Below are 13,512 nucleotides of genomic sequence, written 5' to 3' on the forward strand. Positions count from 1 at the left end.
TTATATATCAATTAAAAGTACTGTTTGATCAGTATAGATTGTAAGTTTGTAAGAAAAAAAATTTGTCAATATAATATTTTTCTGTATATAATAAGAAATTTCTTTTACTTTACAATGGTATTAAAAATATAATTAAAATAATTGATAACTTAATTATATATAGTGACATATATTTAATCCGAAAGCAACAATGAAACTGGAGATTATTTCAAATGCGATGGTTGTATCTTTGGCAAAATGGCAAGAGCAAGGGCGGTGAGGCTTGTGAATAAGAATTCAATGCCTTCCACGGAAAATATATGTGGTTTACCCGAAAAAAAATCAACGGTGGGCGTGCATTGAGGAGTGTCTGACACTTTTCTTTTTACATTAAGCGAGTGTCCAATCATCATTAACGCTCTGTTTAATTTTTCTATACCAAGTATTATTTTCTGTTAAGGGTGCAATTTCTGTTCATCTTCATAACATTCACATATTACGTATAATTGAAATTATTAATGATAATTTTATTTAGAAATAGTTAAATAAAATCTTTTAGTAAATAAATGGAAAATGGTAACTGTAATTTTTAGGTGTCAAAAATATAATCTCCCATATGTTGCACAATACATGTACATGTACAAGTATATAAATATACTGATAGAAATGGTATGTTTTTCATTCTTATAATGGTTCAATACTACATGCTTATAGGTATGATAATTTCAATCGTTGTGCTTATCAAGGTGAATGTAATGAGTAGTGGATTGTTTAGCTTAAAATGGTAGGACAAGTGATCTTTGATATATATGAATTGAGTAGTATCCGATTTTATTTCTTCACTGGTGGACTATGATTTAGTTCATCAACTAAATTATCTTTCAGATTAAAAAACAAAAAAACTTTTTTTTTTTTTTTTTGTCAAGCTCTTGTAAAGGGGAATCAAGTGTTTTTTTTTTATACCCTGCAGGAAGGGTAATCAAGACAAGCATGTTGTAAAGACACAACCGAATTATTAATACCTACCTTGTCCAATTACATAAAATTCATTTGGCCTGAACTTCCATTTTTTTTTTTTCTTGGACAACGAAACTTAAAATTTTAATTTGAATACGTTTACCACTCAATCAAAGTAAACAGATAGTTTCACTTCATTTGTCAAGACTTGGTCCTCCAATAATCGCTATAATTCTAACTGGACCACCACTGATTCTGTAGAGTCTTCATTTAAAAATTGAACCATACGTTACACAAAATATTCTACAGTGACCAAGACAATTTAAGACTTGAATAATTTTCTACCCTAACTTCTCTTGGAACTCCAACCTTAATAAATAAGGAAAATACCTTTGACAACACTTCTCATTGAAGTTGAAGTCCACCATAGTTTTTCTCTGTTCTCCCTGTTCCATCTTTAATTGCTCTTCACTCTCTACAACCACTCCCACTACATGGCCTCCTTCACCTAGTGAATTTAGCTTACTAAAGTTTTTTCAGGGTCAAGTGCCATGTCTTCTCTCTAAACCCTTGTATTACTCATTCCTAATACTCTACTCAGGTGATATATTTAAGATCAAAGAGAAACCCATTTGTCTGTTGAATCTTGTATGGATTTTGTAAGCAAAAGACACCTGATTCATGTGTTACATATGTCACAAGATCTTCCCCCCAGCATAAGTCATCCCCATTTGGGTGTACATCCTTCTAGTACAAGTTTTCCCATTATAGGAATCATTGTAATAGGAATACTGGCTACTTCTTTCTTGCTTATGAGCTACTACATCTTTGTGATCAAGTGCTGCCTCCATTGGCACATTGTTGATCATGTTAGAGGTTTTTCTCTATCAAGCAGACATGAAGAGCCTTCTGCAGCATACTCACCAGCATCAGAGCCCAGAGGACTAGAGGAAACAGTGATTCGGTTAATCCCGGTGATTCATTACAAGACAGAAGGAAACACAGACTTTGGTGAAAGAAGCTTATGTGAATGTGCAGTTTGCTTGAATGAGTTTCAAGAAGATGAGAAGCTCAGGGTCATACCAAATTGTAGCCATATCTTTCATATTGATTGCATAGATGTTTGGCTTCAAAACAATGCCAATTGCCCACTTTGTAGAAGAAGCATTTCCTTGACAAGCCAAACCCATGTTGATGATCAGCTTCTCACTCCAAGGCCTTCCCCTCGGGATCATAGCACACATGTTGAAAACCTCATTGGTGGTGATGATTTTGTTGTGATTGATTTGGATAATGAACATGATACAGACCAAAACTTGCAAGGAAGACAAGAAGAAAGAGGTCCTATTAGTCCTTCACAGAGGAAGTTTGAGCAAAGAATTGTTCAGAAGAAAGCAAGGAAGCTTCATAAAGTGATAAGCATGGGAGATGAATGTATAAGTGTTAGAGCCAAAGATGGTCCTCAATCAGTTCAACCCATCAGGAGGTCCTTTTCCATGGATTCATCAGTGGACAGAAAGTTCTATCTGCCAGTTCAACAGTCTTTACAGCAACAGAATGAGGTCAACTCCATTGAAGTTTGTGGTGATAGTGGTAGAGTCAAGAGATCATTCTTTTCCTTTGGACATGGAAGTAGATCAAGAAGTGCTGTGCTACCTGTTTATTTGGACCCCTGAAAAAGTGAAAATTTATTCTGTCACCCCCTCCCCCCACCCTTTTCCTCATGGGTATCTCCACCCATTTGGATTAAAATTAATCCCCTCTGTGGTGTAGAACATGAAAGTTTTTATCTCTTATCCCAAGTTACTTCACCTAAGTATCGAACCAGAGACCTTTCATTTTAGCCTAGGTAGGTCTACAAGTTTTTATTTGGATGTGTGTGCTGTAAGACTGATAAATTAGATGTATGAAATGAATAAGACATAGGATTGTATGTTATACTAATATAGGATTTATTATTATTTTAGAACCATAATTTGATATTTATGTTTGTATAATTACATGGGATTGAGGTCATGTCCAGTTTGTTTCTAATGGACTGAAACTATGATTATGAGTATCATTGCTGAAATCAGCACATAATTGCTTATTTCTCAAGAAACCTTCTCCCACTATTGATAAAATTAAGTTATCCCATTTCTTATTCAAGCAATATCTAACGACAGACAAAGAAATCTGGCTTTAAAGAAAAGTTTTAGTAGCAAATTAAACAATAGAAATGGAAAAATCGACCATTTACCGAAAAGGAGAATCCAAGGTCTAAAGGTGTCCCATCTTTGATTTTCTATAAAAAGAAGTGGACCCTTTTCCGTTGATAAAATCAGATACTATCCACCATATTTATATTTCTGTATATATTACTGTGTGTTTAGGGAGGTAGGTATATAGAAGAAAAAAATTGATCAAATTTGACATCCGTTTCCAGCAGCTTGTAAGAATCGGCCATTACTTTGTGCTTGAAATATTTTATACCACTAAAGTGGTAGATAGTTCGTCTTTGATATAATTTTTTCTCAAACCAAAATTTGGCAGCATATACTTTTTTAGTGTCTATGCGGCAAAAATTATCTCATGTAATATGATAAATGTATTTTTTTAAAAAGGATTATTGTTTCTCGTATTGTAGAAGATAATTTTATCTACTACACACATATAAAAGTGTACGAGACTTATATGGAATCTTATGAAGAGAAGAGACAAAAAAATATTGCATAAACCTCATATACTTTATATGAATGTAAAAGAGATAAAATTATCTCATATATCATGAAAAACATTGATTCATTTTTTAATTAGGTTAACTTCAATGACGGAGTCAACTCTTCTTGCATCAGCTTTCACTTCAAAATAACGATGAAACAAACACTGGGAACTTTGTCTGAATGAAGTCCTCCAAAGACGGTTGACTCCGAGGTCCACATGAGGTTACACGCCTGGACTCTTGTTGGTCCACATGTCCATACAAAGATGACTTTGGGAATTGTACAGTTTTGGAGGATTAAAGTCTTCTTTCTTGTAGATTTTTAGATAACTTGGTCTGGAGTATCTTTCACGGAAGGCCTTGAGAGAAGGTATTACTAGCGCATTATGGAGGCTCGCATTAAAAATTTATGCCTAGAGTGTGATAGATGTCAATGACACTATTTTATACAGTGCCCCGTCACATTAACATAAAATCATCTTGGCTTCCAGCAGGTTTTCCTAGGGGGCAACAGGCATAATTAAAATATTTTATCAAATGAATTGATTGAAGCTGAATCACTAGCTACCATTACTTCGGCCATAGCAGAATTCACCTACGGCAATATAATTGTTACGAGGCCAGGGCCAATGGCAGGGAGTACATTATCAGTGGAACAAATAGACTCGACATTATGATTTAATTCAAAATCTTAAGACATTAAAATTATGGATCTTTTCATTTATATGATCTCCATTTAGTATATTCTTAACCAATTTGAGATTTCACCAGTCACATTTGAATACTCATAACATTCTCATCCTCAAATGTGAGTCACAAGTTCAACATTTGCTCCCTTTCAAGCGAAAACTTTTTGGAATATTTATAGGATTACCAAGAATCAACAGTTGGCTCCACAGCATGCAATTGAGGTAAACTTTTAAATGGGAATAAATAAGGTCGCATAGTGCAACTACCACATTTTCAATCTTATGTATGGTTTATCATTTCACATGACACCTATGTATCCTTTAACAAGTTAGATGTCATCCATATGGTTTTGGATCCACGTAATGGGTCCCACATGCTTTAGGAAATATTGAGCTTTTTCCACTAAAGGTAAACTCTCTAAAAAAAAAACGAGTTAAACTCCACAAGTACACACTTCTAAAACCCTAACTTTCTTGTTGCCATTGTGCATACACAATATCCTCTTTTGGCTTCAAGCCTTTATTGTGCATAATGATCCACCAACCCTTGTATAATGACCCTATCTATTAAGTCTTGAAGGAAAATGATGATTATTAGGTTAATCAGTAAGTTTTGCTAATTCTGAAGTAAGTAAGCTTCTAATGTAAGTTTTGATGAATAAATCATGTAAATGACATGATAATGAGTATCAAGATATAATTCATGTCAAACAAGTTAATTAGTACCCAAATAATATTATTAGAAAAGTTTGGGTTGAAAAATATAATTATGTAATAGTTTAGGGGCCATGTTGTAATTTAGCAAAACTTGGCCTAAACTTAATTCAGATGATATAATTAAATACTTTATTAAATTTTATGATATATAAGTGGTATTAGATTATATTAATTATGATTAGATTAATTAAAATAAATAAGTCAAGGTTACTGAAAAATTGTAACCAATTAGAATGCAAATAAATGATTAAAGTCAATATTTGAAGCTTAGCCACCAAACCTTCTTATTTCTTGGCCATCAAGTCGGATTTTTGGCTTCTTAAAGGCTCAAAAAAATGCAGCTCTTTCCCCTTCCTCTTCATGCAAGGCCGCAAGCTCCAATAGAGAAAGAACAAGCAATATACATCCAATTCTATTCATCTTTTGCATAAAACCTATTTCACTAGTATATGATCTTGTGATCATAACCCCCATCTTAAATCATGATTTGAGGATGAAATGAGAGAGTTATTCCCTCTCCAAGTTTTGACCTTATTGCTGCCAAGTGAAGAAGATGGGTCATTTAATGGTTCTTTGGTTCAAGAATGTAGTTTAGGTCCTTGTTAGCCTTTTTAAGGTAAGAAAACCTAATTCCTATGGTTGGAAAATATGATTTAAAGCCTTGAATCTTCTTAAATTTCGACGAACCTTCGTGAACTTCTACGGTCTTGTGTTGCGTAATCGGCAAGTGTACCGATTGTACCAAGTAATAAGTTGATGAGTAGAGTATCATCTCCACGAGAATTGAGGCACCGAATTTATTATAAATATTCCTCTCTTGTTGGATTAATAAAATTAATTTAAGAACAATTGTGGTTTGCGAAAAATGGGAACAATTCAAAAAAGTGTAAATAATTCAAATATTCTTTTAAAACTCAAGAACAACAGATTAAAGGTTGAGAAGATAATTGAGAAAATATTGCGGTAAAGAGACGTCAACACATTTATGATCCCCACCTCATAACCTGAATGAACGTTTACATTTAATTATGCAATTGATCAAACGATTCACTATCTTTTATTTGATTGGTTGAGCCCTAATTCCTTAATGACTTTAACCTTATTAACTCTATTAGAATCATAATCCCTTAGGAATTACTTTTTAAGTTAAGCCCTTCTAATAAGTAAATCTTTCACGTTTGCGATTCATGTAGCCTATCCTTTACCTATTTTCAGCCAAAGCTTGGGAAAATCATGAAGTTAAGTGTTTGATGTTAAAATGAATATGGATTATGTTAATTGGATGTTGAATTAATAGAGAAAACTAGTTGAAAATGCAAAGGAATCCATGTTTACTTCAAGAAGGCAGCCATTAAGAGTTAAAATAATTGGAATGTTTTATTTTGTGAAAATGAAAGGTATTTAATGTATTTAATACATGATAAAGCTAAAGGGAACTTGTAATTGTTAGAAGAAGTTTGAAAAGATAGGTTCCTTTGAAAATTCCAATTCGACCATGACTTGAAAGAATTAGCTAAGAGTTTTGTAAATTGTGTTTGATGTTTGTGACATGAAATTGAGTATAGTTCAAGTATGTTAAATTTGTTTAAAACTAATTTAGTATGAAGTTTCTTGGTGAATCTTTTAGGTTACAATTCGGCCTTATAGGTTGTTTTTATAGGGTTAATTAAGTTAAGGGTATAATTGTTGACTTTTAATGAAATAATTAAGACTTGTGTCTTGGCATGAATTGATCCTTGAAAGAATTGGATTGATAATGTGTAACACCATCTTTAAATTTGAATTTAACACTTCAAAGTGTTGATTTCGTGGAGTTTAAGTTAAGTTTGTGTAGTCATTGATGGTGACTGTATTCATTTATAATAGTGAACAATCAAGTGAACAAGTGAAAGAAAATCATTTGAATGATTAGTTCTAGGATTTCAAACAAAGTTTGACAGGAAAGCTCATATTCAGGTAAACTCTTGGTTTTGGAGTTTTCTTCTATCTTGTTGTTCCACCAAAATCCAGTGGGGTGATGATTTGGATATTTGTATCTGTTAGATGCTTGGTATAGTTGCATCCATATAGGTTATGTTTGTGATTATGTGATATTTATTCTGATGATATGTCTATTTGGATATGATATGTATGTCTGTGTGTGTGTATTCTGGTTCTTGGCCAATAAACATTATGTTATGCCATGAGTGCATCTGGTGCTCGATTGACTCTGGTTACTCCGTAAGAACTTGTGTTCCTAGAGATTCAGTCTAGACGATTAGTGTAGAGATTTTAACTACATGATTGTCGTATATTTAGTTATGCTATATGATGTATGCTATGCTTTATATCTGACCTTTCATGCAGGAAGCAAACTCGAGGGTGGAGACTACTCCAAAAACCTTGGGTTTACTGAGATGGTTGTATCTCACCCAGTTTGGGGATTACAGTTCAAGTACTCTAGCAACCATGGAAGAGCCTTCTCAAAGCAAGAAGCCTGTACAGGGAGGCTAGTATGATGGAGCTGGATTAGTTATTGATAATTATGGATTTATGCATCTGTATATGTATACGTCGAGGCATGACAGTGATCGTGCATATGTATTTCTGATATCTACTTTGAGGCATGTGTAGCCTTGTACATGGTATATATTGGATATTAGTTTCTGTATGTTTGTTTGATATCTTTAATGGCACAGAGCCACAACACAGTACATGATGTATCTCAGATATATGTTTTATATTATGTATATTATCTGTCTGGATTTTTTGGATTACAGGTACTGTAAAATGTGGGATTTTATTCCCTAGATAGTCCATATTACAGTTGTTATGTTGTCCGTTTTCCACTGTCTGGAATGGTACAAGTTACTATATTTGGATAGTAAAATACTATTAATTACTGTTACAGAAATAATAAGTAAGAAACTTGTGCAAGTATGAGACTGTACAGTTTAAAAATAAATTACACATGGTAATACGTAAATTTATATAATAAGGAAAAAGTTAATTCGCCCATTTATTTTTAAATAAATTCTTTCGATTTATCATTATTAAATGATGCGCCTTTGTACCGTATGTTAACAAACTGACTGCAAATAGGGTGTTACACCTTGCGACTCCATTAGTCCTCAAACCCTATATTAACTAGGATCCGATTAGATCGAATACATATGATCTTTAGCAACCTGAGATGATGATACTAATACGGATAGACTTTAAGTTGCATTTACATATTAAATGACAACACAAACAAAACAATGTTCTTGGGTCCCTAAAACGCACCGTTCAACAAAATAATGAGGGGCAAAATAACGTCATATTTATGATTTGTGACATTTATATTTAATTTTAAAATATTGGATATAATTTTTAATATGAAATATTTGATTTAAAATAATGAGATTTGATAATTTTATTTATCATCGAAAATGAATTGATTTCTTAACATAACCTAAACCATATGTAACATATGTAGGTCTTTGTCTACCAGGCATAGCATTTAAATTCTCCCTAACACATGTAAACTTTTCTAAATCATCATTAAATATTTTGATTTCATCTTTAAAATTTTCACATGTAGAACATGATGTAGATGACGAAGATGCACAGTTAAATCTAGATAAGCACCTAAGACAAGTAGCTCAGCATCCAACAACTTTAAAGTTTCATTTTCATCTTTCAAATCATCAAGTTGTTCATTAAGAGAAGCTACTTGTTTAAGCAAGTCATCATTATGCTTTCTAACTAGTCTAAGGTTCTTAGCGGATTCCATAACTTCATCATGTATTTCTTTAAAAGCATTTCTCAATTCATTATAGGAAAGGTCATAGGATGAACATATAGAATTTATCTCACTTACATCATCCTCCTCCTTTGCCATCAAACAAAGGTTAGCTTCCTCTTCACTTGTTGAGGAACTTGAGCTTGATAAGTCTTCATCCCATGCCATGTAAGCTTTCCTTTCTTCTTTCCTTTACTACACTTATTGTCACTTTTGGGCTTAGTTTGAAGTGTAGGACAATCACTCCTATATGGCATTGTTTCCCACATTCAAAACAAGTGACTTGAGCATTGGAAGTGCTAGAATCTCTTTTTTGCTTTCCTTAGATAACACATTGCTTTGCTCTTTGAAGGTTCCTCTTTTTGAAGAATTTTCCATACTTTTTAATGAAAAATTGCATTTCATCCATATCAATGTCCTCCTTATTTGATTCATCTTTTTTAATTTTCTTGGAGGTAGTGGACTTGAGAGCAACACTTTCAGTCTTCTTTTTGGCTCGACCTCTCAAAGCATGACTTTTCATCTTAAATTCATATTCTTGGAGCTTTCCAAAAAGTGTAGCAATATGCACTGTGTCAAGGTCCTTGGACTCATAGATGGCCGAAACTTTGGCATCCCACTCCTTGGTCATGCACCTCAAAGTTTTGTTGATAAGATGCTCATCATTGTAATGGACACCTAAAGCATTCAAACTTATAATGTTGTGAGTAAAATATTTTTGCAAATCATACACACTATCATCATCAAGGATTTCAAAAGTTTCAAATTCTCTAGTGAGTGCATTTTGTTTTGACCTCTTAACCTCATTAGTACTTTCATGTGTGATCTCTTGCACTTTTCACATTTCCTTAGCGGTCTTACAAGGGAAAATTTTTAAATACTAATATCTTCCTAGAGCAGTTGTAATCAAATTCTTAGCCTTATCATTCTATTGAGCTTCCTTTAACTCTTAATCACTAAAATCCTTAACTTTCTTTGAAACCCTTTGTCCTTAAATCTTCACATCCGCATCATACTAGATATATGTCCAAAAGTCCATTTGTTAAATGCAATTATTATGGAAGAAAAGGACATAATGCTTACCATTGCAAGTATAGAAAAAATGTGAAAGGTTACAAGCAAATTTGGGTAGTAAAAGGCATTTTTCCCTTACTATTTTCAAATAATGGGCTGTTGTCCAAGCTTAACCTAAATGGACCCAAAAGCCTTTAGGTATCAAAAGTCAAGTAAATCCATTTGTCTTGTAGGTACAAGTGTGCTTGAAGGCTAAAAGCATTAGGTGGTACCTTGATAGTGGATGTTCCAAGCATATGATCAGAGATGTAACTAGATTCTTTTTAATTATCATGAGACAACATGGATATGTTACTTATGGAGACAACAACAAAGGCAAGATACTAGGAATTAGCAAAATTGGTAATACTTCTACTACTCTAATTGAATATGTGCTTTTGGTAAAAAGATATGAAATATAATTTATTTAGTATTAGCCTTCTATGTGATAAACAATTTAAAATAGACTTTGATTCCATGACATGTCATATTAATAGTTTGCTTGATGGTGAAGTTAAATTTGCTGGTCATGGAGTTGATAATGTGTATATATGTTTGATATCGATGTTTGTTCTTCAAGTGATGTTACATGCTTAATTAGTAAAAGTGATGAAACTTGGTTGTGGCATACGCGTGACACGAGCTGTCGAACTCGCGCAAATTAAAAATTATTTTTTTATTAGGGTTCAAAAAATTTGTAGTAAAGTGGAAACCCTAAGTCGTCTCTCAAGGAAACTGTTTTGTGTAACACCCCGTGTATACTCGGAATATTAACATTACATCGTATTAAGCGGTGCTTAATTAAAAATGCGGAATATTCTTTTTCTTTTCAATTATGACGTCATTATCAATTACCAACTTGATTACTTAATCAATTTCATAAAATATCGTCTGTATGTAAAAATGCAATAAGACATCTACTGAAATACCTCAATATATAGATAAAGTGTGTATCTAAATCACGACATTACATCAAGTAATCCGGACAATATCCTGATACATTATTACAACTCCAAAAGACTTAAGACATAATCAAGACATAATAATACTATGTGTCATGGACAATCTCCATGCTCACCAAATAAACATAGTAAACAACAAGTCTCAACATCAAACTCAAAACATAAACTGAAGCTATAAGCATATAAGCAGCATGCAAATCCAGCATCCAATCATGTCAGCATAATATAACAGCAATCTAACTCAGCTCCGGCCTCCTGCCGCCTGAGGTCTCAACATTACCTGACCCTGAAATAAGCATTCTCCAAACGTGGGGTGAGATCTCTAAACTAGAAATCTCAGTAAGACAAGGGGTCCTCAAGGATCTTCCACCCCAATCTCACTTACATGTGCAATATAAGTTCAAAAAGCATTTATATCATTATCAGTTCCAAAACTATGTAGTGCAACAGATATCTATGGCATGTGTGTAATCACTATCTACTGGCCAAAGAAATGTAGGAATACGTCTATTCCCTACATGTAGTACAAGGAACACCGCTTGCACCTCACCCACAGCCTCACCCTCTTGTATGTTCTACATACTCAGGCTTACCGTATAGGTGGAACACCTCCATGCATATCAACAAGGCACTAACATACAATATCTCAACAGCATTTCCAAAACATCAAAAGCATGTAACACAGCATGCATATAACCATACCCTCATGGGACATGGTGGAACCACAACATGGCTAAACCGAGGACACGAAAGCTTACCTCTAAGCTAGCTATCCAATGCCACAAGCTCAAAGTCCAATCACAGCAGATCACAATCTGATATGGACCAAATATAAATCAATAACATGTACCACATGCATACAAATTAAAGACAACGCCTTTTCATTACGTTTTCAAGTCTTAAAGCTTCTAACAAAGCCACAGACCCTTAATCCCATGATTCTGGCTTAATCCATTAAAAACAGAAGTTCAACTTCATCAATCTAGGGTCTACAACCCCCCCCCCCCCCCAATAGCCTACTGTATGCACAGCACAGCTACTGTTCTGCGAAATCCCAGAATATCCGGATATTTCTCGGGACCATATCCGAATATGCAATATCTGGATATCTCATTGTCCATATCCGGATATGCAATATCCGAATATACAGATTCACATATCCGGATATACAATATCCAGATATCCCAAAACCCCATATCTGAATACACATATCCGGATATCATATCCGGATATCCAATATCCGGATATTCCACGGGTAGATATCCGGATATTTCACGAAAGAATGCAGTTTCTGCATTTTCGTGAAGATATCCCTTAAAGGTTCTCTTTTTACCGATTTTATACACCTAAACATGCATTTCTAGGTGTGTTAAGCCTTACCCAACAACAAGTTATCATCTTTTAACCTTAACATGCATCAAGCTTCCATTTTTAAGCCTTAAAACTCAAGTTAAAGGTTGGTACACATACCCCAGCTCAAAACAGAAAGAAAGGTTGCCCTTTGGAGCTCACAATCAGTCTCAAGCTACTGTCACAAGAGGATGCACGAAAATGGTAAGAAAGGTTGACCCTTTTGCACAAAAGATCAACACTTGGACCACCAAAAACCAAGACAAGGCTTCTTTCAACCCAACCACCAAGGTCAGCCCCCAAACAAACAAGAACAGTGGCTGATCACTCAGAAAAATGGTGTCTTCCAACCTCCCAAGGCTCACTCAAACAAGAACAAGTGTTTAGGAAGAAGGTTTTAAGAAGAAACAAGCATAAAATGATCACAAAGTCTCAAAATGGAGAATATGACAATGGAACAGTATAGGAGGTCAGCCACCAAGGAGAAACTCACGCTGGTTTTCTGTTATCTAGGGTTGTGAGCCCTTAAATGAGTATAAATAGCCTCAAGCCACTTAAACGCGCAGTATTAACTTTAATTGCTACGCTTAGCATTTTAATCCCAAACTTTGGATTATGAAACTATATAATTTTGTAAGATTTATCATATTTTTCTTATATTTTCTGAGCACCTTTCCGGTACGCGCTTTTCAAAGCCAGTACCGGTTTCTAGCACCAGTTCTCATTATTTGGACTTGAAACTCGTTTTACAAGTCCTACATATTATTCTTGTAATATCATGCACTTACTTTAATTTTCCGAGATACTTTTTCGGCACGCATTTATACTGACTAGCAGAACCGGTATCTGCACTTTTCTTCCGAAAAGTGACTTTCAGCATTCTTAATCACTTATTATGATAATTAAGCCTCATAAATAATTATTAGGGTCAATTATGAAATCATTTCCTATTTTTGCATAATTAATTAATTAAATACCTTAATTAACGGTGCGGGTTCTTACATTTTGCATATTAGAAGTGTTCATGATGGTGAGTTTAAAAACCACAAGTTTGAAGAGTTTGTGAGTAGTATGGCATAGGACACAATTTCTATTCTCTTAGTACACCTTAACAAAATGGGGTTGTTGAAAGAAAGAATAGAGTCTTAGAAGAGTTTCTTAGAGCTATGATTAGTGAAAGCAATATTCCTAAGTACTTTTGGGCTGATGCGGTTAGCACTGCTTCTTATGTAATCAACCGTACACTAATTAAGCTCATCCTTAAGAAAATCTCCTATCAACTTTACAAAGTTAAAAAGCCTAGCATTGCATATTTTCACGTGTTTGGTTGCAAATGCTATG

The 13,512-nt window shown here is 34.0% G+C and overlaps 1 protein-coding gene across 1 annotated transcript; it reads left to right on the plus strand.

The window, feature by feature from the left end:
* Nucleotides 1–1,040: 1,040 nt before the first annotated feature.
* On the plus strand, nucleotides 1,041–2,903 carry LOC133294149 (RING-H2 finger protein ATL1-like). The gene has a single exon (XM_061492801.1). The coding sequence runs from the start codon at nucleotides 1,587–1,589 to the stop codon at nucleotides 2,610–2,612; it is 1,026 nt and encodes a 341-aa protein (XP_061348785.1). The 5' UTR covers nucleotides 1,041–1,586; the 3' UTR covers nucleotides 2,613–2,903.
* The last annotated feature ends 10,609 nt before the right edge of the window (nucleotides 2,904–13,512 follow it).

The sequence above is a fragment of the Gastrolobium bilobum genome, unplaced genomic scaffold, assembly GCF_033153095.1.
Source record: "Gastrolobium bilobum isolate Gb01-03AN ecotype WA unplaced genomic scaffold, APGP_CSIRO_Gbil_v1 utg4975, whole genome shotgun sequence".
Lineage (NCBI taxonomy): Eukaryota > Viridiplantae > Streptophyta > Magnoliopsida > Fabales > Fabaceae > Gastrolobium > Gastrolobium bilobum.

What these genes read in the sequence shown, in the direction of transcription:
- LOC133294149 (XM_061492801.1), top strand. Translation starts at nt 1,587, where the DNA reads ATGGATTTTGTAAGCAAAAGACACCTGATTCATGTGTTACATATGTCA.